Genomic DNA, 27960 nt, shown 5'->3' with positions numbered 1-27960 from the left:
ACACAAGTTTAGTTAGAAATTTGATTTTAAAAAGCTTAAACTAATTGAGCTATTATATATTATATTATTATATTGAGCGTCATTAGGCCGATTTTAGAGGGTCTGAAGCCTCCCTAAATAATTTGGTGTTTTTATTTAAAAAAAAAAAATGTTTTAATAAAAAAACACCAAAAAAGAAAAAACACTTTTTCTAATTTACAAAACGTCATGACAAATTCAGTATAAAGTGGCCAGAATCTGAGTTTAAATAAATAATCATATAACCTGTCATTATTGACTTAAATATGATGATGAATCTTCACTTCATCGTGTCAGGTAGAGAGACCCTTCAGCGCGTCGTTATCCAATCCATTCCACTTGTTCATATAGAGACCGCCCACGTGACTGAAAATCCAGTCCGTGTTTTCCCTGCGACCTAGCTTGCACTCCTGCAGCGTGTGTGTGTAAGATGAAGTCCACACAGAGCGGCTAGAACAGCGTGAGGAGAAGGACGTGAATGCAGAGTGGATATAAGAAAGTTTTTGAACAAAGTAAGTATTCTTCTCTGCTGCTAGTAATAATTAGTTAGCCCCCAGCTAACAGCACAAAGTCCCATGTAATTAATGAACCAAGTGCTTCCTGTTTGACAAGTAAAAACCTAGCTTGCACAGTTACTTTCCAGCTCTAAAACAACTCTGCTACTTAGCTAGCTAGTTAGTGTGAAATGCATTGTGAAGGCCCTGGTTGTTTCTAGAGCTAAGTGTGCACTCTCTTTACCATATACTATCTTTGGGCTGATTTCCTTCCTTCTGGAGCATCAGCTGTGTTTCTCACTTTATGCACGGATGCACACCTGAAACAGGAGCTGAGCTCATTCACTATGATTATCATCATTGGATATTAACAATAATAATAATGATAAAAATACACTAATAATAATAATAATAATCAGTCCACCACCCCATTGACCTGCAGGAGTCAGGACAGAGGAGCACAGGGAGTGAGAGGGGAGAGATCTCTACTGGAAAGGTGAGTCTGAAGGATTTCACAGGAGAGTCATTAGTGATGCAGACAGTCTTTGAATATGATGCAACTCAATATGAATATGAAACATTTCAATCAAGGCGCACCATAACAGACTTATGATTGATTAGATAGATAGATAGATAGATAGATATGTAGATATGTAGATAGATAGATAGATAGATAGATAGATAGATAGATAGATAGGTAGATAGATAGATAGATAGATAGATAGATAGATAGATCTATAGATAGATAGATAGATAGATAGATAGATAGATATGTAGTGGCACTCCGTCTCTTTCTTCGTCCTCTGTTTCACTTATTGGAGTCAACTCACAGTATTTGCAACACGAGTGAAAAAACAAGACAACTTTCCTTCGTTTCGAAAAGTTTACTGAAAAAATGTCAAAGTAAAATACAGGTTTAACAGAAGGTCTAACGCACGGTCAAAAAACTGTGTAGCTTCCTTTAATATTTGACTCCAACTGCTGACGTTACATCCGTCACATTTAACTACGCAGTGATGTCACGACCGAAACATTCAGAAACATAAAAAATAACCTTTTCACCATTTTAATGACTAAATTATGACCTTACAAACTATTTTAAACATTATGAAGAAACATGAAATTACTGAAAATCAGATTTTAATCATTTTTAACTAAATATTTGGAATCAAATGAATTATAAGCATATTGGCTCTGACAAGATAGATAGATAGATAGATAGATAGATAGATACATAGATAGATAGATAGATAGATAGATAGATAAAATATTTCCCTTCACTCCCTGAATCTACTAACGCTTCTCATCCACTCTCAGCAAGCTGACACCTTTCCCCCAGAATCCACCTTGTTTGAAGCATCCGACAACATCCAATCAAATGTCAGAATAGCCCATGAAGAAGTGTGTAATGGATGTTAGCGACGCGAGCCCATACGAGCCACACAAACACCATGCTACCAAAGATAATTACATTTGCGTACAAAACCTACGAGGTGGTAAACAAACAAAGAGCTGCCAGATGTAGAACATGCAGTTCAAGAATTACAGACGGGGATGCAACAACTTCAAACTTCGTTCAACATTTGAAGTCACACAAAGAACGGTAAGTGGAGGCTAATATTTATTGTGAGTAAATGCATTAGATAGCGTTAGCTAAACGGCTAGTTTAAATAGCATTACTGGAAACTACAACTCTGAAGGTACGTTAGCTGAAGTTATGGGGAACGTTAAGGCCCCTCCCCATTTTGTGTCAGAGTCGTGCATTACCTTGTCGGGGATCATTTCTCTTCATTTCTCCTCACATATTTAATTATTGATTATTTGTTTTAGCACCTGTTTATACAGTGGTGACATTAAGTACTGCAGGCTACTAATAAACGATACAGTTTACATTACTTGTGCTTACTTTTCCATATAGTGCTACACTATACTCCTACTGCATTACATCTGAGAGGGAAATCATTTACTTTTTACCTCAGTATGTTTGTCTGACAACTTCAGCTAATTTTCAGATCGCAGTGAAAACCTTGCATTGTATATTCAAATGTGCTGATTTTGAACGTTTGCAATTTATTTTGTTTTGTAATTAATTCCAATTTCATTAAGTGTTACTGTGGCTTTTAAATATAACTTAACTTCATAATATTTCCTTAACATTCCCCTCAAAATCTGAATTGTATGCTTCAAATCTGAAGCTAATTTAGGCGTTGTAGTTTACAATCTAATTACTTTAACTAGATTGGTTATAAATCTAGTTTGATCTGCAAGTCATGTGGGCCTGTAATGCATTTTCTGACATCTGTTTAACATGCTTTTCTCTTACAGATATGAAGAATACCAGATTAACAAAAGAATCATAAATGAGCCACAACAGCCGTCAGTCTCACAGTTCATGGACACCCGTGCAGGGCAGTACAGCACAACTCATCCTCAACAGAAAGCAATCACTAATTCAATACTGTCAGACTTGGTTATTGATTGCAACATGCCGCTGTCTATCGTGGAAAACAAGAGTTTTTGTTTTTTCACTGTTTAAAGACTAATATGCAGCAGACTACATGAGACTGCAGACACGCTGAGATAAAGCTGATAATAATCCACTTTACATTCTTTAATCTGTGCCAGTAGAAAAGGCGTCAGCACGTTAATATCATGTTCATACTAAAAAGTTCTAATCTAAACCGAGGCGCTTCAGAGTTTTCCATGTTTTTACACCGTGTCCTAACAGCACGCCAGACGTCTACATGGCGTTGCATTGTTGCATCCGTTACATATTTCATTGTTTGCTCTGTGAAGTTCAGTTTGTCCTTTCAAACAAAATGACATCTACAGAGCTCTCATATTGAGGAGCTGTCGACTCGAATCACTCAGAGGCTCGTCAATAAACCACTCACCATCAGACCAATGAAGTTTTTCTCAGCTGCTGACACAGGTCAAAGGTCAACATGTCAGTCCAACATACAGACTAACAAGTGACAGAAGTTAGAGTAGAAACACATCACACTGAAGTCTGGACTCAAAATAATCATCACATGAGAAGAAGAACTGCAGCATTTCTTGGTAGCTTTTGACCTCTGAACATTTCTAGCAGCTGTTTCCTGTTTGACCTTCCTCTCCTGTAATGTGTGGAGAACAGATTCATTAGAAATATCACTGAAATGAACTGTGAGCTGATTCCTCTGTCAGTCCCTGATGGATGAAGATCTCCTCAGCTTGCAGAGCTTCTCCACACACAAGATGGTGGAGGTTCCTCCTCTGTGGATCATCAGCTGCTCCTCTCTGCTCCACCAGAGTCCTGATCACTCACGTAATGACAGAGACCATCTCCACGATGGCCTCCAGCTAAAGAGAGAAGAAGAGAGATGACAGAAATCAGAAGTTACTGTCATGTTTACATTTTAGTTTCTGTCGTCATGACGACCTGTAGTGACCTGGGGCCTGCACCATGAAGCAGGATTCAGGGTCACTTCAGGGTTAACCCTGGGTTTACAGTCCTGAAGGTGGTTCACTTCTAAACTGGGAATATCGTCATGGTAACTGACGCTGCACACCTAACCTGCTCAGGAGCAGGATATGTTGGAGATAAGAGATCAACCTGTGAAAATCTCACTGACCAATCAGATCTCTTGATGGTGGCGTTCTGTGAGCTGATGGAGAGAGAGCGACAAACACTTCCTGTGTCCCGTCTGATTTGACATCATAGTCCTTAAAGGTCATGATTGTTTGCTCCTGATATCCTTCATCCTTTAACAGAGAAAAAGCAGCGCAGCCTTTGAGTTGTTTTGAAGATGTTCAATGATGAAGAGCTTCTTCTGCCTTTGAATGATATCTTCATATGAATGTTTAGTGTCTCCATGCCGCTCTGTTTGTGATGCTCAGAGCTGCAGCTGAACTTCTCAAACTGTTCTGGTCTCCACATGAAAGAGTCAGAGCAACACATTCAGTTCAGAGAAGAAACACGAGTTCTTCTGCTCAGTTCTGAGGTGAACTAACGATGGGAAGGAAATAGAAGAAGCCGTAGTTTGGACATGAATCCTCTCTGATGTTTCTTTGTTTCTGTCAGTTGTCCTTCCTGCATTTGTTCCTGCAGCTGTGTAACTTTAGTCTTTGAGCCTGTTTGTCTTCAACTTCTTCATATTATTCATATAGTTTGTTCACAGTTTGTTAGATATGATGATCTGCTGACTGCAGACTCTGTGATGATTGTGATAGGTTAAATGAAGCTAGCTCCGCCCCTTTTATGTGAGCGTGCTCTCTGAAACTCTGGGTTTACTTCTCAGGTTGATAAGCAGCTTCATGTGACTGTTCAGCACCATCTCTTCTGTCAGGGTTAGTGAAGCCAGATCACAGAAAACAAACCCTGAGTATGTTGAACTCTCTTCATAGTGTCCACCCACAAAAGGATTTCTCCAACAACAACAAGAATCTGAATGAATGAAATGAGAGCTGTAGCCACTTTTAGATTGTATCTTCAATCTGTAATGTTCTCTGCTTTAAAGCATTTGTATTGTCATATTGTGGTTCATGTATTTTAATGGATCCTCATCAAGTGTTTTGGAGTTTAATGTGTTTGTTTACACAAACGACCAACTAGAGACACGAGCTGGAAATTAACAACAGCTATAAACTCTTTATGCAGCTCATCAGTTTCATGCTTTGTATTGAGACTATGTTCAATCACATTGTCCCTGTTAAATAAATACATTCAAACATGTGGAGGGCTTACTAAAGAACACTGAGAGACTGACCTCACAGTCTCCAGTCGATAGTTTGGATTCTTCTTAAGATCACACAGCAGCTTCACTCCTAAATACTGCAGCTCATTGTAGGTCAGGTCCAGCTCTCTGAGATGGGAGGGGTTGGACTTCAGAGCTGAGGCCAGAGAAGAACAGCTGATCTTTGACAAAATGCACCAACTCAATCTGAATAAAGAATAAAAGAAGAATAAAAATAATGTGTAATCCAGTCACATGTGTTCAGGTTGTGATGAGTATCTCAACATCACTTTGTCCTGATGAATCAAGTTTTCTCTAAATGATTAGAGGATCATTTCTGATTGTGTATTCACTAAATCTAAATCCTCCAAATGTCAGCTCAACATTCATCCAGCTGTTCATGTGCACAGATGAAGAACAGGCTGCTGATCTCAGTCAGCTCTGTGATCTTACTACATTTATCAAATCACACATTATTCAATCACAAGTCTTCATGATTTCACTTCTTAACAGAACCTGAGGAAACCAGAGGCTTCATGTGCACCTTGTTCAACTTTACTTCACAGAGTCACAAAAACATTTTCACATCAAATCTCTAAATTATTCAACAAATTGGAAAAAATTTAAAATCTCCAAAATAATTTAAGATCACAAGATTCAAATTCAGACAAATACTGAAAACATAAATCCTGAAATGTGCAACAATGGAGGATGTGGATTGAAATGATCCAAATGAATGACGCAGTCAGTGATCTGACCTCAGAGTCTCCAGTCTGCAGTTTGGACTCTGCAGATAATCACACAGCAGCTTCACTCCTGAATCCTGCAGGTTGTTGTAGCTCAGGTCCAGCTCTCTGAGATGGGAGGGGTTGGACTTCAGAGCTGAGGCCAGAGAAGAACAGCTGATCTCTGAAAACCTGCAGCCTCTCAATCTGAATAAAGAATAAAAGAAGAATAAAATAATGTTTAATCCACTCACATGTGTTTAGGTTGTGATGAGTATCTCAACATCACTTTGTCCTGATGAATCAAGTTTTCTCTAAATGATTAGAGGATCATTTCTGATTGTGTATTCACTAAATCTAAATCCTCCAAATGTCAGCTCAACATTCATCCAGCTGTTCATGTGCACAGATGAAGAACAGGCTGCTGATCTCAGTCAGCTCTGTGATGTTACTACATTTATCAAATCACACATTATTCAATCACAAGTCTTCATGATTTCACTTCTTAACAGAACCAGAGGAAACCAGAGGCTTCATGTGCACCTTGTTCAACTTTACTTCACAGAGTCACAAAAACATTTTCACATCAAATCTCTAAATTATTCAACAACTTGGAAAAAAAGAAAAATCTTCCAAAATAATTTAAAATCACAAGATTCAAATTCAGACAAATACTGAAAACATATAAATCCTGAAATGTGCAACAATGGAGGATGTGGATTGAAATGATCCAAATGAATGACACAGTCAGTGATCTGACCTCAGAGTCTTCAGTCTGCAGTTTGGACTCTGCAGATAATTACACAGCAGCTTCACTCCTGAATCCTGCAGCTTGTTCCAGGTCAGGTCCAGCTCTCTGAGATGGGAGGGGTTGGACTTCAGAGCTGAGGCCAGAGAAGAACAGCTGATCTCTGACAAACTGCAGTCCATCAATCTGAATAAAGAATAAAGGAAGAGAAGGGGGATAAATACTTGTACACAATAATACACATAGCTGCATGAAAGCAAATGACAGGGAGCTGATTGGATGATAAATCTGCATCTATTAATGCATGGAAGGTAACAGCTAAAGAAGTTAAAGAAATGTAAAGAATCACATTTAGACTAAGAAACAGAGGAGATGACTTCATGAGTAACTGGAGTAAATGAGTAAAGGAAACGATGGAGTGGAATAATAACATGCAAATACATTTAATTAAATTAAGAGAGGACTGCAGGACCCCCCATTTATTTTCTTTCTTAATTTAATGATCTTTTTCTCTGCGCAACATCCTCGGTTCTTTATTATGTTTTATATTGTATGTTTAAACAAAGTTTATAAATGTGCCTGGATGAACAAAATGTGTGATGAAATTCATATAAATATTACAGTCAGTGATCTTACATCAGAGTCTCCAGTCTGCAGTTTGGACTCTGCATTCCCTCACACAGGAGCTTCACTCCTGAATCCTGCAGGTCGATCCAGCTCAGGTCCAGCTCTCTGAGATGGGAGGGGTTGGACTTCAGAGCTGAGGCCAGAGAAGAACAGCTGATCTCTGACAAACTGCAGCCCCACAATCTGAATAAAGAATAAAAGAAGTAAATGTAGATGACAGTGAGCTTTATACATGAATGTGTGATGTTGTCCACATGAACACACTGATGTGATCATCATCTGTTCATTCCAACATTGAAGGACTTTATTAGGATGCATTAATACTTTAGTTCTTCCTGATCCTTCTTAGTTTCAAACACTCAAAGCTCCTGTGAGGAACTTTCATTACGTGTCTGTTTTGGCGCCCCCCTGTGGACAAAGTGAAACCTCTTCTCTCTTTACTGATCTTGTCCTGTACAGTATTCCCTCACTAAAAACTCCTCCTGCTTTCTTTGAACTCTACAAACTACAAGTCAGTGTGAATCTCTTCTGTAGGAAATGTAAAGAAAGGCTTTTCCAGACAGCGTCCTGTGATTCTCCTCATGTGACAGCGAGCAGCTGGAAACAGGCAGACTTTCAAAAGGACTTTATAATGTTGGTGGTCTCATTGACTTTAGACAATCATCAAGAGAAATCCAGATTACTTTGAGTGTGTTTCATCAGCAGATCAAACCTCCTCACAGTACGTTTAAATCACAGAGTTTGTTTTGATATAAGATCAATAAAAAACATGAACGGTATGAAAGAGAGGACGAATGAGTTCACTCTGGACCAGTGACATCATCACTGACATCATCAGGTCACGTGGCTGCTACAGGTGGAGAAGCTAGCAGCAGGTACCAATTAGCAGAAGTCCCTGGATAGCTGGTTAGCATCAGATGACTTCATGAGAAGATGACGTTATGAGTAACTGGAGTAAATGAGTAAAGGAAACGATGGAGTGGAATAATAACATGTAAATACAATTAATTAAATTAAGAGAGGACTGAAGGACCCCCCCATTCTATTTGTTTACTTTATTAATTTAATGATCTTTTTCTCTTCATAGCATATCCTCGGTTCTTTATTTTTTTTTTAAATATTTAAAAAAAGATTTATGAATGTGCCTGGATGATCACATATGTGATGAAATTCATATAAATATTACAGTCAGTGATCTGACCTCAGAGTCTCCAGTCTGCAGTTTGGACTCTGCAGTCCCTCACACAGCAGCTTCACTCCTGAATCCTGCAGGTTGTTGTTCCAGCTCAGGTCCAGCTCTCTGAGATGGGAGGGGTTGGACTTCAGAGCTGAGGCCACGACGCCACAGTGAGTCTCTGAGAGTCCACAGTCAGAAAGTCTGTAGTGACACATAAAATAGAGAAACATGACTTATAAATGAAGCGTCTGATATTCACGTCTCACATCTGATGATTAAACAGTTTGTCCTGTTTGGTCTTAACTTTACACATCAGTGGAATCTGTCACTGAAACAAAAAGTCTCATCACTGGTTTTCAAACCTGCACATTCTTCACCTGTCAATCATTCACTAAATGTTACAGATGAATGGAAACTAATGGAGTTTTATTTAGGAGGACATCATGTCTATGGTGTAAAATCCCCCCTCCTTCTCTCACTCTCCTCTACCTGGCTTTATGTTTCCTGGATGGGCGGAGCTTCAGAGCTGATAAAGGCAGCCAGCTCACCTGCTGTGAACTCTTTGGGAACAATGGAGCTGACTGCATGTAAATGCCTCATCAATCCTGATAGTTTGGACTGTGAGCTTAAGATGGAAGTTTCCTTTGTTGAAGTCCAATAAGTAGCAGTGAATGAGTTCATTTATTTATCTACTGATTTACTTTGGTTGTGGTTAAGTCATATCTTTAATTCAGTAATAAGTTTTAAAGATGAACATTAGCGTTTGTTACATCTGATCTGTGACTTGGATTATGATGTGAAGATTGATGACGTGTGTTACTCTTTGTCCTCTGACAGAATACCAGTTAAAAACTGGAGAATAATCGATTGGAGTGGAAAGATCTGAGCTCTTTGGTCCTTACAGACATACCACTGAGTTGGAATTATTCCCTGGAACTGGTGGAGCCTCCTTCCTCTCAAATATCCTTCATCTATAGTCTGTGATCTGAAGTGTGATCTATTCAGAGGACTCTCTCTGGAGTAGAAAACCATTTGAAACTCATTGAACAGTAACTCTGGAGGAGGACCATCTCATTCTCGTCTGGCTCACTTCTATAAACGTGAAAATACAGAGACTGCTGCAGAATGATCCAGAAATCAAACAAGTCAGCAAAGAATCAAATGTAGTGAGGTGAAGGATCTCCTGTAAGAACAGGTTATCTGTGATCTACCTGCTGAGATGTTCAGAGATGATGCTCATGATTGATTATTAATGCCTGCAGAGGCTGGAAGGGGGCGCTCACAGCATCTGATATCTCTCTTTTCAGGGATTAACACTATCACACATTTCAGTCACTTCTTTGGGAGTTCTCTCCTGAATGTGTTCACAAAAAACTATCAAAGATATTTATGAACTCAGGACAAAAAGATAAAAAACATCACGTGTGAAAAAAAAGTACGACTGACTGTTTCTCCTGAACATTAACAGAGGAACAGTTTTTAGTGAACAGAGAGGATTATGTTTAGTTTATATTAAAATAAGTAAATTAGTACATGACACTGATTTATAATGTTCATCACATCTGGACTTACTCTGCCTTCCTGCAGTTCCTCACAGCTGGAATCAGTCTCCATCGTCCCTGCTCTGATGTCTTGTACTTCTTCAGGTCCAGCTCATCCAGAACCTCCTCGGACATCTGCAGTATGTAGGCCAGAGCAGAGCAGTGGATCTCAGAGAGTTCCTTCTTTGATCTGTTCTCTGACTTCAGGAACTTTTGGATCTCCTGATGGACTGAGAGGTCCTTCATCTCCGTCAGACAGTGGAAGATGTTGATGCTTCTGTCAGGAGAGATATCTTTATTGTTCATCTTCTTAAGGTTGTTGATGACTCTCTGGATCATTCTTGGACTGTTGTTTGTCTGACCCAGCAGGCCTCCTAAGAGTCTTTGGATCCTTTTTGGACTGTTGTCTGTCTGACCCAGCAGGCCTCCTAAGAGTCTCTGGTTTGACTTCAGAGAAAGACCATGAAGGAAGCGAACAAACAGGTCCAGGTGACCGTTCTGACTTTCCAGGGATTTCTCCATTGATTTCTTTAGGAGAACATCAAGAGATGAATCTACATGTGTTTCTTCCAGAAAAGCCTCCAGTACTGTTTGTGTTTTTCCCAGAAAAGCCTCCACTACTGTTCTCTTCCTGTTGGTGAAACAGTGGAACATGTAGACTGCAGCCAGAAACTCCTGAACGCTCAGATGAACAAAGCAGTAGACTGTTTTCTGGAAGATCACACACTCTGTTTTGAAGATCTCTGTACAAACTCCTGAGTACACCGAGGCCTCTGTGACATCCAGACCACACCGCTCCAGGTCTTCTTGGTAGAACATGATGTTTCCGTCCTCCAGATGTTCAAACGCCAGCCTCCCCAGCTTCAGAAGAAGTTCCCTGTCTGCCTCCGTCAGCTCATGTGGACTCATCTGATGTCCCTCACCATACTTGTTCTTCTTCCTCTTTGTCTGAACCAGCAGGAAGTGTGAGTACATGTCAGTCAGGGTCTTGGGCAGCTCTCCTCTCTGCTCTGTGCTCATCATGTGCTCCAGAACTGTGGCAGTGATCCAGCAGAAGACCGGGATCAGACACATGATGTGGAGGCTCCTGGATCTCTGGATGTGTGAGATGATTCTGCTGGACAGATCTTCATCACTGAACCTCCTCCTGAAGTACTCCTCCTTGTGGGCGTCAGTGAAGCCTCGTACTTCTGTTACCCTGTCAACACATGAAGGAGGGATCTGATTGGCTGCTGCAGGTCGAGAAGTGATCCAGATGAGAGCTGAGGGGAGCAGATTCCCCTTGATGAGGTTTGTGAACAGTGTGTTTAACGATGACTTCTGTGTGACATCAGACACAACCTCCCTGTTTGTGAAGTCCAATGACAGTCTGCTTTCATCCAGGCCGTCAAAGATGAACAACAGTTTACAGACAGCGAGCGTCTCTGCTGCCACCTTCTGTAATGTTGGATGGAAAACACGGAGCAGCTCAAGAAGACTGTAGCGTTCATCTCTGATCAAGTTCAGCTCCCTGAATGAAAGCAGGATCAGCAGACTGACGTCTTGGTTCTCTGAGCCCTCGGCCCAGTCCAGAGTGAACTTCTGCACTGAGAAGGTTTTTCCAACACCAGCCACGCCGTTTGTCAGAACCACTCTGATGGGTTTCTGTTGGTCGGGTTGAGCTTCTGTCTTTGGTTCCTGTTGGTCGGGTTGAGCTCCTGTTTTTGGTTTCTGTTGGTCCGGTAAGGTTTTAAAGAGGTCCTTGCACTTGATTGGAGTCTCATGGAGGGTCTTCTTCTTTTTAGAGTCTGTCTCCATCTGTCTCACCTCATGTTGGGTGTTCATCTCTTCTCTCTGCCCCTCTGTGATGAAGAGCTCAGTGTAGATCCTTTTGAGGGGGGTTCTACTTCCTGTTTCATCACTTCCTTCAGTCACACGTTCACATCTCTTCCTCAGACTGACCTTATGTTGATCTAAAACCTCCTGCTGACCTCTATCTACTGAAAGAGAGAATGATAGAATCTGATTATTGTTTTCAGATGTTTTTGTAAAAGAAGTAAAAAGAGTTTTAATTTCTAGACTTTTGACATTGACCAATAAAAGTCGTGTTTTAGGAGGAGATCACAGAAGGACAAAGGTGTACAGTCTTACTTTGTTCAGTGCTGCTCTGACTGACTGTCTGCAGTCCAGATCCTGGTCTGGATCTTTCTCCACACTGAGGACAGGACGAGTCCCCTGCTGAACCAGACTGGTCCCAGTATGAGGTGATGCATTGTCTGCAGAACCAGTGTCCACAGCTGGTAGAGACGGGATCCTTCAGGACGTCCTGACACCCAGGACAGGACGTCTGCTCCTCTCTAACATGAGTCCTCTTCGTCCCCCTGTGAAGACATGTCTTTAGAACTAAACTGATGGTTGACTGATTTGAAGATTTATCAAACACAATCTAAAGAGTCAGATAATCACAGAGAGCAGGTAACGCCTTCTTTCTTCTGTTTGGATTCATTTGATTCAGTCAGACTGAACACCATGTGCAGCTTCTTCACAGTCAGAGAATCAAAGAGTCTGATCCTATCATCCACTGTTTCACTTCAGACAGCTGAGCTCGGGTTAGTCCACCTTTGAACTCAGGTTAGACGTGGTGAAACATTGTGAATTACATTGTGCTGGATCAGCAGTATCAGGGTGAACTCACTCTAGGTCCAGTTGACCCAACGACTGACCCCCCTCCTCATTCCCCCGCTGGCCTGCACTCACACTGCTCCAGGACTAACCGGGCCTGAGCACGGTTACCTCTTCTTCATAACATGGTAATACAACACATGCACGGCTTCATGTGAACTTGAAGCGTACTTAGTTTACAACACAAGCAGACTATGAACTAACGTGAGGTAAAGTCTGCGTCCGCATATCAAAGAACAACACGGAGAACATGACAGCTACTTGAAGGACTTTGAGGAATATTTTGAGCCATTTAAGCCCCGTTTCCACACAGCAGTCTGGTACGGATCAGTCCAGTTTGGTCCAGTTTGGTTTGATTAAGTCTGATCCGTTCAGCATCAACAAAGGAGAAAAACGCTACACAAACAAAACCAACGCTGGAAGACATCCAGCAGTTCATCTCCTCTGTCACTGTCATGTGACTCTTTATTACAAGAACTCATCCAGCTTTGTTTCAGAGAAGGCTGTGTGCCGCGAGGACAAATACAGACGTAAACAATCAGCTGTGTTACAGTCGATGGTTTAAACACGGCAGAGTTTTGTTTGCCGACGTCACACAGGAAGTGACGATTCATTCGACCAATCAGCGGACTGCAGTGTTTAGCTCCACCTTCTCAGGTCGGCTCCACATTCTTGGCACCCCAACGGAAAGGTCCCAAAAAGTGGGACGGTACGGTTCGGTTATTTGGGAATTTTTCCCGGGATTAGTCTCTGGAAACGCCGCAAAATGCGCCCCGTACTGAGACCTTGGCAGGAGGGTCTTTATACTAGAGCTGCACTAATGATGTGATTTGAATCTTGATTCTGTGGATCATTGTCATAAAAAGAAATGTTCCCATGTTTAGTTCAATGTTCAGTTCAAATCATTGTTCACTTGTTATATTGACTGCTGTCATGATCAGAAACACATGAACACCATGATTCCTTTAAGTGTTTGTGCTCGCTGCTTTGGATCAAGAAGGTCTCAAAGACTCTTCAAAAAGTCCCAGCTAAAGAAGCGCAGCTGAAATAAAGACTCACTTTATCATCTTCTCTACACTTTAGCTGTCACACAGACTTTTCCTTTGGCTCTCTGCTTTCTCAAACACCTTCTTACGTATGAGCTCACAGTATCATATCAGATGATGCTGAAAAGACTAAACAGAGACAAGAACAAACTGAAACAGGGGCCGTGCTGAGCGCCATCTTCTGCTGCTAATAAACGTACTAATGAGAAGTAGGAGGATAACGGGCAGGTTCAAAGGTTTGTAAGAGTCCTCTTAGATTACAGCTTTACAAGGTGACTGAACCTACAAGGAAACATGTGAGGAGACAAGGAGTTAGTAAGAAGACTTACTTTGAGTCTGAGGCTCCAGATTCTTTACTGAAGTCTATCAGAGGATGACCTTTGGACCAATCACTCTTCAGAGACAGACAGCTGGGTACAGGAGACTCTGCTCTCTGTCTGCTCCTCTCAAATCTTTTAAAAAACAACAAGTTTTATATTTCTATGAATCTTTGATCAACTCTCTGATGACAAATCTGTAAAAGAAGCTGTAAATACAAAAAGATCTACAGATGTGGATGATGAGAAGGTTTCCAGGTTTCTGTTGTCAGGAGGCTTACTTTGAGTCTGAGGCTCCAGATTCTTTACTGAAGTTTAGAGGTTCAGCTCTGGACCGATCACTCTTCAGAGACAGACAGCTGGGTACAGGAGACTCTGCTTCGTCCTCCTCTTCCTCTAAACGCACATCCATGATCTGATCTGAAGTCAGCCTGAGAGGAAACACAGAAACACTCACTGAGAGATCAACACAAGAGAAACAGGAAACAGTTTGATCTAACACACACACACACACACACACACACACACACACACACACACACACACACAGACACACACACACCTAAACACACTCACACACACTCACTCACACACACACACACACACACAAACCTAAACACTCAATCTTTTGAACATTACTATTTTTACTGGTCATTTTGACACTTTACACTGTTTACAGTATTCTCTTCTATATTTATTAATTTGTACATTCAATAACTCCTTTGATGTTGTTTATTCTGTTTTTTTTATTCTGGTGAGGAAGAGAGCAAAGAGCAGAGAGCAGCAGAGAGGATTAAGCAGCAGAGAGGATTAAGCAGCAGCCAGCCTAACCAGGCCTTACACCTTCCTTCACCGGAAGCCAGACTTCAGCAGGTAGGAGGAACTTCTAGCCACCTGCCTACTAGCATCTAGCTTTCAGTCACACGCTCGGCCTACTAGCATCTAGCCTCCGGTCACCTGCCTCACCTATTAGCATCCAGTCTCCAGCCACGTGCCTCATCTACCAGCATCCAGTCTCCAGTCACCTGCCTGGCCTGCTAGCAGCCAGCCTCCAGCCTGGCCTGCTAGCAGCCAGCCTCCAGCCACCGGCCAGGCCTGCTAGCAGCCAGCCTCCAACCACCTGCCTGGCCTGCTAGCATCCAGCCACCAGCCACCCGCCTGGCCTACTAGCATCCAGCCTCCACCCACCTGCCTGGCCTACTAGCATCCAGCCTCCACCCACCTGCCTGGCCTACAGGCATCTCGTCTCCAGCCACCTGCCCGGCCGGCTGGCATCCACCCTCCAGCCACCTGCCCGGCCTGCTAGCAGCCAGCCTCCAACCACCTGCCTGGCCTGCTAGCAGCCAGCTTCCAGCCACCTGCCTGGCCTACTAGCATCCAGCTACCTACCTGGCCTGCTAGCATCCAGCCTCCAGCCACCTGCCTGGCTTCCTAGCATCCAGCTTCCAGCCCCCAGCCACCTGCCTGGCCTGCTAGCAGCCAGCTTTCAACCACCTGCCTGGCCTACTAGCATCCAGCCAGCAGCAGCAGGTCTGTCTGCCTACACTTTTTCTTAATCTTACAGTTTGTAACCTGCACTATGGCTCATGGTGAATCGGAGTGTGTATCCTGCTGCCTTACCATTTCGAAACTGAAGACCAGCATTGCCTCAATGAAAGCCGAGCTCAGGGAAAAAGATCAGCTCATTTTAGGATTTTCCACCGTCGCCACATCCCAGGCAAAGCGCCTCGCAGTCCTGAGCTCCTCTGGCCACAGCTGTCAGGATTCCACAGGCCTTCCCCTCCGTGCCCATCCTGAAGCAACCAACGACCACACTGTGCCATGGTCAGGCTCCACGATCGCTGACGTTCCTGAGCCTGAGCTTAAGACTAGGTCAGCTGTACCAGAGGATCCGTGGCTTTTCATGGGAGCGAAGCCAAAATCGAGAGCCGGGTCTGCTCCCTGTGAGAGATCCACAGAGACGTCACCAAGCAATGGGATAGCTGAAGTTGTGAGCCCCATGAGCTCTACGCCGCGTCCGCGGGATCGTTGGTCCATAGCTAGTAGAGCTAAACACTGTGCCAAGCCTCCGTCGCCCCTTTCCTCTCACCCAGCTTTACCACTTGCCAACCGCTTCAACATCCTAAGCATGCAGGATTTTCCTCCCTTGGACGAGCGTGCACCACTGCCTTCACCTGCTCCAACAGTCAAATCTTCCTTCTCTCACCGCCGCCAATTGCTGAAGGAGGCTGTGATGAGAAGAAGCTCTGAAGCTCCTTTCTATCCAAGCTCTAAAGTGCCCCTTACTGCTGGTAAGATAGGTGCCCCAGCGCAACAACACCACACAGACTTGACCGCCCGTCTGCCAGTGAGTACCACCCGCACCTCGAAGGCCCATCATGCCGTCTTTTCTCCCCCCACAACACAGCCAACTATCCCTCTGCCACTTTTTCCACCATCAACTCTAATCATCGGTGACTCAATAATTAGGTCAGTGCACTTTTTTAATGCCACCACCCGCTGCTTTCCTGGAGCCACTGTCACTGACATTATAGAAAAACTCCAGGATTTACTGCCCTCACTCCCGTCCTCAAATAAAAGAGTCATAGTGCACGTTGGCTCAAACGACACAACCCGCTCTCAGTCCGAGGTAACCAAAGCTGACTTTGATAAATGTTTAGGGCTCCTTAAGTGCTGTGGAAAGTCCATCTTCATCTCAGGTCCCATCCCCACAGTTGGTCGCGGCACCGGCCAATTCAGCAGACTTCTCAGCCTTCACAGCTGGCTCCAGTCAGTCTGCAGAGGACACGCTGTGGGCTTCATCGACAACTTCAATCTTTTTTGGAACAGATGGTCTTATTTTAAAAGAGACGGGCTACATCCGAACAAACTAGGTGCACGAATGCTCGCTGCTAACATACAGCACGCCGTGCACACAGCCCCAAGTGCCTGACTGTCTGTATGCCTGAACAGCCACGCCCCTGTCTCACTTTATGCTCCTGACTCTATTCCACATATCATCCCAGTCAGAACCGAAAAAAGGGTCAAATCAGTTCACCACCCACCCTCCATTGCCCTATCGACAGTAACAGAGATGTTACATCTACGGACCTTCTCCAGGGCCGCTCCGCCACAGACTGCACAACACCACTACATTCTCAAATGACACATCCACAAAGGCTCTCAACGGAACTTTCAGTACAGTCAACACAACAGCAACACAAACATCCGCTCCTTTTGGTCCACTGAGCCCCGCCCCCCCCCCCCCCCCCCCCCCCCCGCCGCAATACCCGTCCTGTCAATCACAACCTACTGTCTTCTCTGCTCAAAGCAACCACATACACACCACTCACCTGTCTGAAACTCTGTCTGCTGAACATTAGATCCCTTAGTAACAAGGCTCTGCTGATCGCTGACTTTATTGCTGACCGTAAACTGGACATTTTATGCCTCACTGAGACTTGGCAACAGCCAAACGACTTTTCCCAGCTAAATGAGGCTGCTCCACCGGGCTTCTCCTTTATCAGTAAACCCTGTGCCACAGGGAGGGGGGGAGGTCTCGCTCTCCTTCACCGCGACAACATCAAAGTCACTGCTGCCACTATCCCCCACCATTCCTCCTTTGAATGTTTAGCTGCAAAAATCACAGGCCCAAAACCCACCATCATTGTCACCATCTACAGGCCACCAAAACCCTCCACCGTGTTCCTCAATGAATTTGCATCACTACTAACATCTGTTTGTGCCATGTCCCCCACTGTAATCCTCCTCGGCGATTTCAACATACACATCGACAATCCGTCCAACACCTTAGCTAACGACTTCACATCACTCCTGGACTGTCTCGGAATCACACAACATGTAAAGCACCCAACTCATAACAAAGGCCACATACTGGACTTAATCTGCTGCACTGACATCACCCCCACCAACCTTGACATCATGGACTTCCCCATTACTGACCACAAAGCTGTACTTTTTGACATTCACACCCAACTTCACAAAGTCAAAGAACAACGGACCATCTCCTTCAGAAACATCAATCATATCAACACGACAAATCTCTCCACCCTGATCAGCTCCTACCCCAGCCCTTCCCTAGCATCTTCCCCTTCTGACTTGGTGACCCACTATAACAACTGTCTCTCCACTGCCCTTCAGACCATGGCTCCTCTGAAAACACGCTCAGTCTCCTTCAATCACACTGCTCCCTGGTTCACCCCTGCCCTACGCCAGCTCAAAGCCACAGGTCGTCAACTGGAGCGACTGTACAAAAAAACCGGACTCACCATTCACAGCCAAATGTACTCGGACCACCTGCATCACTACAAGAATGCGCTTACTACTGCCAAATCTTCATATTACTCCAACCTCATCAACACTGGTACTGGCAGCAACAGAGCCCTCTTTGCAACGGTCAGCCTCCTAAAATCCTCCCACCAGACATATCCACCGATCAGTGCACTGCTTTCCTGGACTTCTTCAACTCAAAAATCACTACCATTCACCAACAACTGGCATCATCCTGCACCTCCTCAAATGATCCAACTTGGATGATCACTGCTGGCCAACCTCTCATCAGCTGCCTCTCTGACTTCACCCCAGGATCGGATCACACCATCTCTGAACTCATCCGCAAAGCTAAAACCACCACCTGCCAGCTTGATCCTCTTCCCACTTCCTTCATCAAAGCCTGTCTGCCATCCATCTCTCCGATGATCACCAATATAATAAACTCCTCCCTCACCACTGGCATTGTACCCCCCACTCTCAAACTAGCTGCTATCACTCCCATCCTGAAAAAACCCGGCGCTGACCCAACTGACCTCAACCTCTACCGGCCCATCTCCAACCTCCCCTTCATCTCCAAAACACTTGAAAGGGTGGTTGCCGCTCAACTCCAGTCCCACCTCAACACAAACAACCTCCATGAACCCTTCCAATCCGGTTTCCGTCCAAAACACAGCACTGAAACAGCCCTAGTCAAAATCACCAATGACCTCCTCTGTGCAGCTGACTCCGGACTTCTGACCATACTCATCCTCCTCGACCTCAGCGCAGCATTCGACACTATTTCCCACACATTACTCCTGGACCGCCTGGCTGGCATTGGGATCACTGGTGCTGCACTCCGCTGGTTTACATCATACCTCACTGACTGCCAACAATTTGTGCAAATAAGGGACCACAAGTCTGGGTGTTCGGGTGTTTCACTGGGTGTTCCCCAGGGGTCAGTCTTGGGTCCATTACTCTTCATCATCTACCTCCTCCCCCTGGGCACAATCCTCCGCCATCATGGGATCCACTTTCACTGTTACGCCGACGACACACAGGTCTACATCTCCTCCAAACCCACTGCCACCACCCCTCCCACCTCCCTCATCACCTGCATGGAAGACATTCGGAACTGGATGAGCAGGAACTTCCTAAAACTCAACGGCAACAAAACCGAGGCCCTGTTCATCGGTTCCAAACCCACCCTCACCAACTCACAACACACCCCAGTACCACCCATCATCATCGACGGTTTCCCTGTACCCTTCTCCCCCCAAGTCAAAAGCCTCGGCGTCATTCTGGACAGCACCCTCTCATTTGCTCCCCACATTAGAAACATCACCCGGACTGCCCTCTTCCACCTCCGTAACATTTCTAGACTCCGCCCATCACTGTCCCAGTCCAGCACCGAAATCCTAGTTCACTCATTTGTCACTTCCCGCATCGACTATTGCAATGCCCTCCTCACTGGACTCCCCGCCAAACTCATCAACAGACTGCAACTCATCCAGAACTCTGCCGCCCGGATCATTACTCGCACCACATCATCTGATCACATCACCCCCATTCTCATTCAACTTCACTGGCTCCCTGTACAATTTCGCATCAACTACAAAAACCTCCTCCTCACTTACAAAGCTCTTCACCACCTAGCCCCCACTTACCTCTGCGACCTCCTCCATCACTACAGCCCCTCACGCACCCTCCGCTCAACCTCTGCTGGACTGCTAGTCATCCCCACACCACGCCTCAGTACCATGGGTGCCCGAGCCTTCAGCTGCTCGGCACCCAGACTTTGGAACTCCCTCCCCCCCAACATACGACAGTCAGAGTCCATCTCCACCTTTAAATCCCAACTCAAAACCCACCTGTTTAAACTGGTATACTCACTGTAACTGTTCACTTCACACTACACCTGTCTTTTGTTTGTTTTTATGTTTGGTTTTAACCTAATGTACTGCTTTTATCCACTGTAAGGCGACCTTGGGTGGCTTGAAAGGCGCCATTAAATAAAATGTATTATTATTATTATTATTATTATTTTCACTAAACTGAGTGTTTATTGTTATTGCTGTGGAACAGTCCTGACATTTCACTGCACGTCTGGAAGAGCATGTGACATCTTGAATCTTAAGAAATCAAGAGAAACAGGAGAAACCAGTTTGAACACACACACACACACCTAAAGACACTCACACACACACACACACACACACGCACAAATACACACACACACACACACACACTCACACACACACATACACTCACACACACAGTCACACACACACACTCTCACACACATACGTACTATCAAACACACACACAGGCACATGCACTCTCACACACACACGCACACACTCACACACACAAACCTAAACACAATCACACACACACACACACACAAACCTAAACACAATCACACACACACACACACACACACACACACACAGCTCATATGAACGTAAGTAGTGACGTCATTATAAACTGTCTGTGTTCAGTTCACAGGAGGAAACTGAGAGTACAGAAGTGAAGATATAAAAACTCTGGATAAACACTCACCCCGCTTCACTCTTTACTTCTCTCTTCACTGTCTGTCCGTGTAAAATGGAGTCTAACTCACTGAACACTTTCATCGTCCCGCCTCCTCAGGTGACCTACCTGTTAATCATGAGCCCGGATCACATGTTGCCCCTCCCTCCTCCATTTACAGGAAATCAGCTGTGTGTGGATCCAGACAGACCCGGGCTGCGTCCCACTGAATCTCTGCTGAGGTCTTTACAGATGGACGCTCACAGATGAGGAGGACGAGGAAGAGGATTTATCATCAAAGCACATACTGATTAACACCATGGGAGCGTGCCCTGCTGTCTATTGAGCAATTGTTGGACAATTATTTCTTAAATCAGCTTTGTAAAACCCTTCTTGAAATTATTGAAACCTTGAAGGTTTGACCAGATTCTTAAGGACCTTTTTGAGACCAACGTAAATTAGTAGGAGAAAACAATGGTGCTTGTTGACAGTGAACTGATCCGTTCTGACCAACCTGAAAATGTTTTTGTTTCTGTCATTGATGCTGAAGTTTAGGCAATTGGTTCTGTGAGCTGAAAGATCTCTAATAGTCATTCTGATTTATAGGTGTGTGCAGGTGCCTATGTGGCAGCCGCTTGAGCCGGGAAAGCACTTTGGATGTAGTGGGCTACTGTTAAAGCTCTATATAATGCACACCATGTGGGTTGGGCATGCCGGATTTTTGTAGAGAGCACCCACTTCCTCTGCCAGGTGCTGCTGCTCCTCCCTGACCTTCCTCTGCCAGGCGCTGCTGCTCCTCCCTGACATTCCTCTGCTGCACCTCTCTGACATTCCTCTGCTGCTGCTCCTCCCTGACATTCCTCTGCTGCTCCTCCCTGACCTTCCTCTGCCAGGTGCTGCTGCTCCTCCCTGACCTTCCTCTGCTGCTCCTCCCTGACCTTCCTCTGCCAGGTGCTGCTGCTCCTCCCTGACCTTCCTCTGCCAGGCGGTGGTACAGGGCACAGAGGAGGACGTGGTCGGAGCATCCGTGGAGGTGGAGGCCTGGGTGAAGAGGCTCCATCAGCGGAAGCAGTGGCAGGCGTGATCAGACTGTGCAGCTCAGGTGTCAGGGGCCCACGGTGCGTGGCGGTCTGACCGGATGCATCTTCAGGGAGATGAAAGACGAGGGGCTGGTCAGGCTTCCCCAACACCTTCACTGCCTTTCTCTGTGTAAAGACACCTGCATGGTAAACATAGGTGGCTAATGAGCACAGACCAGGTTAAAACAACTAAACAAAGCCTGACAAACCATTGAAAAGAAGCTTCGCAGTGACCTGGTCACAACACACATCACAGGAATGTAAACCAATCTTTCAAAGGGGCTAATTGGACCCTGAAGTCCTATTTTCTCAGCATGAACTGGACAAAACGTCACCAGAAATATACACTGGGGAAAGCACACAGCAAGTGATGGAGGCTGCTTTAAAGATCCTCGTGGGGGAATGTTGCCATAGAAACACTTTTTAAAGGAAACAACAAACATCCTAAATCAAGATGAGCAGGTTCCTATTCATAGGTCCGAAGTCAAGATCAGCAATAGCTACTGTATGTTGAGTCCAAGAACTAGTTCAATGTGTTCTAGTAAAGACTAACAAGTCTGACTAAGTCTTATCACAGGTCAGTCTAAAGCAACAAGTCCAAGGATTAAGAACAAGTCCATCAGAAGACCAGAGGTCCTTTACTATGAAGCTTCTCTGTGGACGAGTTGTATTTGTCAATGGACCTATCAGGCGAACCACACAGCATCTTATTGTTGAGGCTTGAAGAGATGAACATGAAGGTGTCGGGTCGAGGGGAAACTCTGCAGTAAAGCCACCCAGAGATCTTTAAGAGAGATGAAGTGTCATAAAGAGAAAACAAAGGGAAGCCGTTTGAACTCACCACAGTTTAATTGACTGGAAACGAACCCAGTTAGAGAGCACATCATAAGGACTCATTCATATGATTTTCAGCTTTCACTCCACTCTACTGCTGTTTTCTGCCCCATTGTAGTGAAGAGAGACTTGAAGTGATGAACTCCTGGTGAGGATCACAGGGACTGAATGACAGAGACACATTCTTATTTGTTTCTTGACATAAAGTCTGCTTTGTTCCAATTCTACTAAACGTTTATCCCACATTTCTCTGAGGATCCACATCAATGACTAAGTGTTTACAACATGCTGGTACCATCTTTCTTAGCCAAAGAAATAAAGACATGTTCATGTGGATATTAATCGCATGTCTGAACATGTCATTTTTGATCACTCACACAAAAAATACATCTCCTGTATTCAAGGCTCTGAGCAGGTCGTAGCAGAAGACTGTATAAGACGTTACATCCTGTTTCACCAGCTAACGTAAGTTTGTATGTTGTCATCAAGCAGCAACCTCCAGTGTTCAAAAACTGAGTCAATGGTTGAGTGCAAAATCCTGCAGTTGGTCAAATGTGTCCAGTTGAGCCCGGCAGCAGAAGCAGCTGAAGTCACAAACACAGCCCACTCAAAGATGCCTGTTTTTACAGCAGACATTAAATAACATGTTTCCGGCCTGGTTCAAAGAATGAACTCGCTCTGATTAGCTCCTGTCTCCATGACAACACACAGTTCATTTTTTATAAGAACTGGTCCGTTTTCATTTCATGAAGTCAAAGTATCTGGGCCACTCAAGGTCCATGCCTCTGTACGCTAACGAACCATTACAGCATTACAAGGACTCTGACTTTTCTTTTCTCTGGCGTGGCAGCAACATGCTCCTGTAGAAACTCACAGTACAGGTTCCTGAAGCTGAGCTGCAGATTCACATGACTATTCAGTACTAGAGAAACACAACACACTGCCAATAAGGGAACAAAACAACATATACACTTCAAGTTTAAATCAGTCATTATCTGTCAAACAGACTGAGAGGCTCTCATCAAATATTCTTCTTGCTGAAGAGAAGTTTCTTTCCCATTTACTGATGTTGTTTTGTTTTGTTTCTTGATGTGAACAAATCTTTGACTTTATTTTCCAGAAGCTTCTGTAAAAGTCTGTGGGGTTTTTAACCAGCTGTTGTTACGTGACTGGATTTGTATTTCTTTTACCGACAGCAGGAGAGCAGACTTTCTGTTCACCATCTTCACTTTATCTCTGAAATACTCAGGACAGACTCAAGTCCTCAACCGTTTGATCTTCAAACCATCTTTGTAGGTTTAAAGTCGTCTTCACTCATCACACTCTCCGACTCTCTTCCTCCTCCAGCTGCCACCGCCTGCTCTCATGTGTGTTTTCTCTGATTCATGCGGACAACTCTCTGCTACAGATTTGTGCTCTCAGACTCTGCTCTCCCTTTTATGACAGGAAGTTCCTCTTATCTGAGAGTGCTCATGCCAGGAGATTTATTCTCACTGCTCTAATCTCATGCTTTAAGAACAAACAAGAACTCACCAGAACAATTTGAAAGAATCTCAAAGGTGGCGCATCACTAAATGTAAACTTACATTTAAAATGTCAGTAATGTCTGTATGGCTGTATAATAACCTTTGTGGCCTCTGTCTAATGTAACCATGCTGCTGTCACAGGAACATTTGGATTTTACACTCTGTTATTGTAGAGACATGCTTATCACACACAGAGCTGCTTCACACTGCTACTCAGGGAATACACCAGAGAGGTTGGGGGTTCAGTGCCTTGTTCAAGGGCACCTCGGGCAGGGCTTGAGAGGTGATCTGTTTCAGTTGTTTGTTTTTTTTTAAAGAAAGAAAAAGAAGGGAACAAAATCAGTAAATTGCTGTTGTGAATAAGTGGTAAAATGTGTGATTTCTTTGTTCCTCTTCCTTGTTCTTTCATCCGTCTCTGCGTTTCAGATGCTTTTGTAAGATTACCTTCCTTTGATTCTTTACATTCTTTCTCCAGCTACCAGACCAACTCCCATAGTTTTGGTGCACATCAGGACTTGAACCAGCAACCCTTTAGTTCCCAACCCAAGTCCCAACTGACTGAGCTCCTGCCACCCCAGCAAACTGTCTAACTTGACAGTGTGGTGATGGAGGACGCTACATGGACTGGATTTGTGTACAGACTAGTGTAGAAAGGTGATTTGTCAAAGAACAGTGCTAATAAGAGAGCTAGCATACGACTTAAACACTGACCAGCAAAATCACTTCCTCACTTGTAAACTAAATAATGTTAGAATAGATTTCCTCAAAGGGTTGTTTGGCTTCTCTCTCAATGTGTTTGGTGTTTGTCCAACTATTTCACACTGAAGTCTTTATAAAGTGTCTTTTGTTTTGTCCAAAGAGTGGAAAAAGAAGTGTGGAAAGACAAAGTCATCTCGTGTTCTTTAAAGTCTTATCTGCATCTGCTATGAACAAAACGTCTGAATCTGCATGTGGTGCTCTAATGACACCTTGTAGCAGTGGAACACTTATAAAGGCTGCAAATAAAACACAGTGTGTGTGTGTGTGTGTGTGTGTGTGTGTGTGTGTGTGTGTGTGTGTCAAGGTTTCTCCATCACAGAGATGAAGATACATCAGGCTGTGATGCACACACCACATCTGGATTACAGAAACAGTGTTCAGCCTGGTGAGTGACATGGATTTCCACGCTCCCTCACTGAATTATTTCCCCGTCGTGGAGAGTGCACGGGGGATAATCACATCACCATCCACTGCGCTCGAGAAAAATCTAATGAACGACCCTCCGTGGTTACACTTGAGCGAGCCATACAGAGGCTCAGCATGGCCACCACACAGACGGAAATACTGGCTGAAGCTTGATCCAGGTCCTGGTGTGACGGGGGTCGATAACAGGGGTCCAGCAGGTGGATGTCACACTGTGTGAGATGGGACTAATGATACTGGTTTTAATGAAGCGTATACATATCAGTGAGCAGTGGTGGTATTCAGATCTGTGTAAGTAGAAAGACCCACATACTACCACCTACAAACTAGCACAAAACACCAACATTTATGATGCAATCAGAGAAGACATTTCATCTGAAAATAATAGATGAAGGGCACAGTTACAGGAAGCTGCCATATCTCATGTCATTAGTCATACTGGAGCCTCTCTTGGTACAGAAACCCACTGTGATTAAAGCTTTATTCAATGTGACTGGATTCAGTTTCATTCAGAAAGACAGCACTGTGTTGTAATGTTGTTAATATGAAGTGAAATGAAAGAAGTGAAATGTCCAACACTTTAAACTGAACTAATCCACAGCAGCTCCCTCCATCAGATTGTTTCATTGTGAAGTTGATCTGATAAAACTTCTGTTTGAGGAAGTTAGAACGAGGCTCTCTCAGCGCATGTTACCTGAGTCAGCATGAGATGTTCCCACATCAAACAGGTACGAGGCTTTAACATCTGTACACTTTGACTTAAGAACCAACATGTCAAACATCAAATGAGCTTACTATTGATCATCAGACATTACGGACAGATGATATGTTGAAGTGCCAGCTTCTGTGACTCAGTAGCCAGTTAGTCCTTGTTCTAGGTTTCCATCCCGGTGTTGAATGGTTTGTTTGTGTTTCAAGAAGAAGGCAGTTTTAAGCCCCCCCCCCCCCCCCCCCCCCCCAGGGAGGAGCATTCTGTCATTTCTTTAAATGCTCTGTAAGAGTCGTCCATCACCTGCTGAAATGCAGAACTGCATCAGTATTCAGGAGATTTCTACAGGAGAAGCCTTGGCTTCTGAGTGCAGTAATTAAAGGCTTCCCACTCTGTTGTTTTAGACTTCTTTTCATTATGGACACGCTTGTCTGGTCACGCCAATCTGTGTCTTCAATGGTAGAAACACTAATTCATCATTTAAGGGGAGTGACATCAACATGTGCTGAGCTGATGTGAACACCATCTCCCAGACTTTTTTTTTTTTGGGGGGGGCAAATGCGTCCAAATGGCGTGGCTGATAACGCTGCACTTTAATTCCCACTGATGGCTGCTTTCTTTGTGGGCGTTTATGAGACCGAACAAGGCCGAGAATAAAACAAGATCATCTTCAAACAAAGACTGTTTTAGTCTGAAGTCCTGCATGGACTCTATGAACGTTTCTTCTCTGATGTTTAAATTCATCAAAGGCGATAACTGAGCTTCTGTGTCAAAATGTCAAGATGTCTCCGCGCCTGATTAATGGCTGAAAGTGTAATCAGTCCGAAATGAGACCAGGCGTGAATTATTTCCACACATTTCACACAGACACACTCACCGGAGTGTCTTCCTGTGCATGTCTTCTTCTGTGATCCCAACATAAGTGAGGCTTTCATTCCAAACTGGATTCAGAGAGTTTCCAATCGTCTTGGTCTTCAGCTTATTGACCTGAAACACGGACGCACACAGACGCACACACACAAACACAGAGCGAGAACAAAGAGGGCGCCACTTTGACCTACCATTTAGAAATCCTGTTTATTCCAGAGAGTTCAAGGTCAAAGGGAGCGATGATGACAGAAGGTTCACGAGGGAGAGATGAACACGTAGCTACTGTGATGTTTACATTTTAGCTTCTGTCGTCATGACGACCTGTAGTGACCTGGGGCCTGCACCACGAAGCAGGATTCAGGGTCACTTCAGGGTTAACCCTGGGTTGACAGTCCTGAAGGTGGTTCATTTCTAAACTGGGAATATCGCCATGGTAACTGATGCTGCACACCTAACCTGCTCAGGAGCAGGATATGTTGGAGATAAGAGATCAACCTGTGAAAATCTCACTGACCAATCAGATCTCTTGATGGTGGCGCTCTGTGAGCTGATGGAGAGAGAGCGACAAACACTTCCTGTGTCCCGTCTGATTTGACATCATAGTCCTTAAAGGTCATGATTGTTTGTTCCTGATATCCTTCATCCCAGTGGCGTCATCAGGCCTATTTTAGGGGGTCTGAAGCCTCCCTAAAATGTTCTTAAGCCCCCTAAATAATTTAGTGTTTTGATATAAAAACCTTTTTTTTTTTTTTTTTACAAAACGTGCTGACAAATTCAATATAAAGTGGCCAGAATATGAGTTTAAATAAATAATCATATAACCTGTCATTATTGACTTAAATATGATGATGAATCTGTCAGTTTCCCTTCACTTCATCGTGTCAGGTAGAGAGACCCTTCAGCGCGTC

At 44.1% G+C, this 27960-nt stretch overlaps 2 protein-coding genes and 1 long non-coding RNA gene across 3 annotated transcripts in view; 1 reads left to right on the top strand and 2 right to left on the bottom strand.

The window, feature by feature from the left end:
- LOC306836980 (uncharacterized protein) overlaps positions 1–21485 on the bottom strand; it is a 127735-nt gene extending 106250 nt beyond the window's left edge. The window contains exons 1-2 of the mRNA XM_079364399.1: positions 20883–21485; positions 14351–14500 (exon numbers count right to left, since the gene is read on the bottom strand). Of these exons, the coding sequence (XP_079220525.1) occupies positions 14351–14500; positions 20883–20956 (224 nt within the window). The 5' untranslated portion in view covers positions 20957–21485. The remainder of the gene's footprint in view (positions 1–14350; positions 14501–20882) is intronic.
- On the top strand, positions 342–15275 carry LOC306836991. The gene is made up of 3 exons (XR_013780845.1): positions 342–530; positions 955–1008; positions 14833–15275. It is a non-coding gene; the product is annotated as an uncharacterized lncRNA (long non-coding RNA).
- Positions 3816–11921, bottom strand: LOC306836573 (protein NLRC3-like; the record flags this gene model as incomplete). The annotated part of the gene is made up of 5 exons (XM_079363748.1): positions 10077–11921; positions 8529–8705; positions 7337–7510; positions 5266–5356; positions 3816–3854 (listed from the first exon to the last, which is right to left on the bottom strand). The coding sequence occupies exons 1-5, from the start codon at positions 11867–11869 to the stop codon at positions 3816–3818; spliced, it is 2274 nt and encodes a 757-aa protein (XP_079219874.1). The 5' UTR covers positions 11870–11921.
- Positions 21486–27960: the final 6475 nt, after the last annotated feature.

The sequence above is a fragment of the Symphodus melops genome (assembly GCF_947650265.1).
Source record: "Symphodus melops genome assembly, chromosome: 16".
Classification (NCBI taxonomy): domain Eukaryota; kingdom Metazoa; phylum Chordata; class Actinopteri; order Labriformes; family Labridae; genus Symphodus; species Symphodus melops.
Note: the sequence above shows the minus strand (reverse complement) of the source record. Positions and strands in the feature narration are given on the sequence as shown.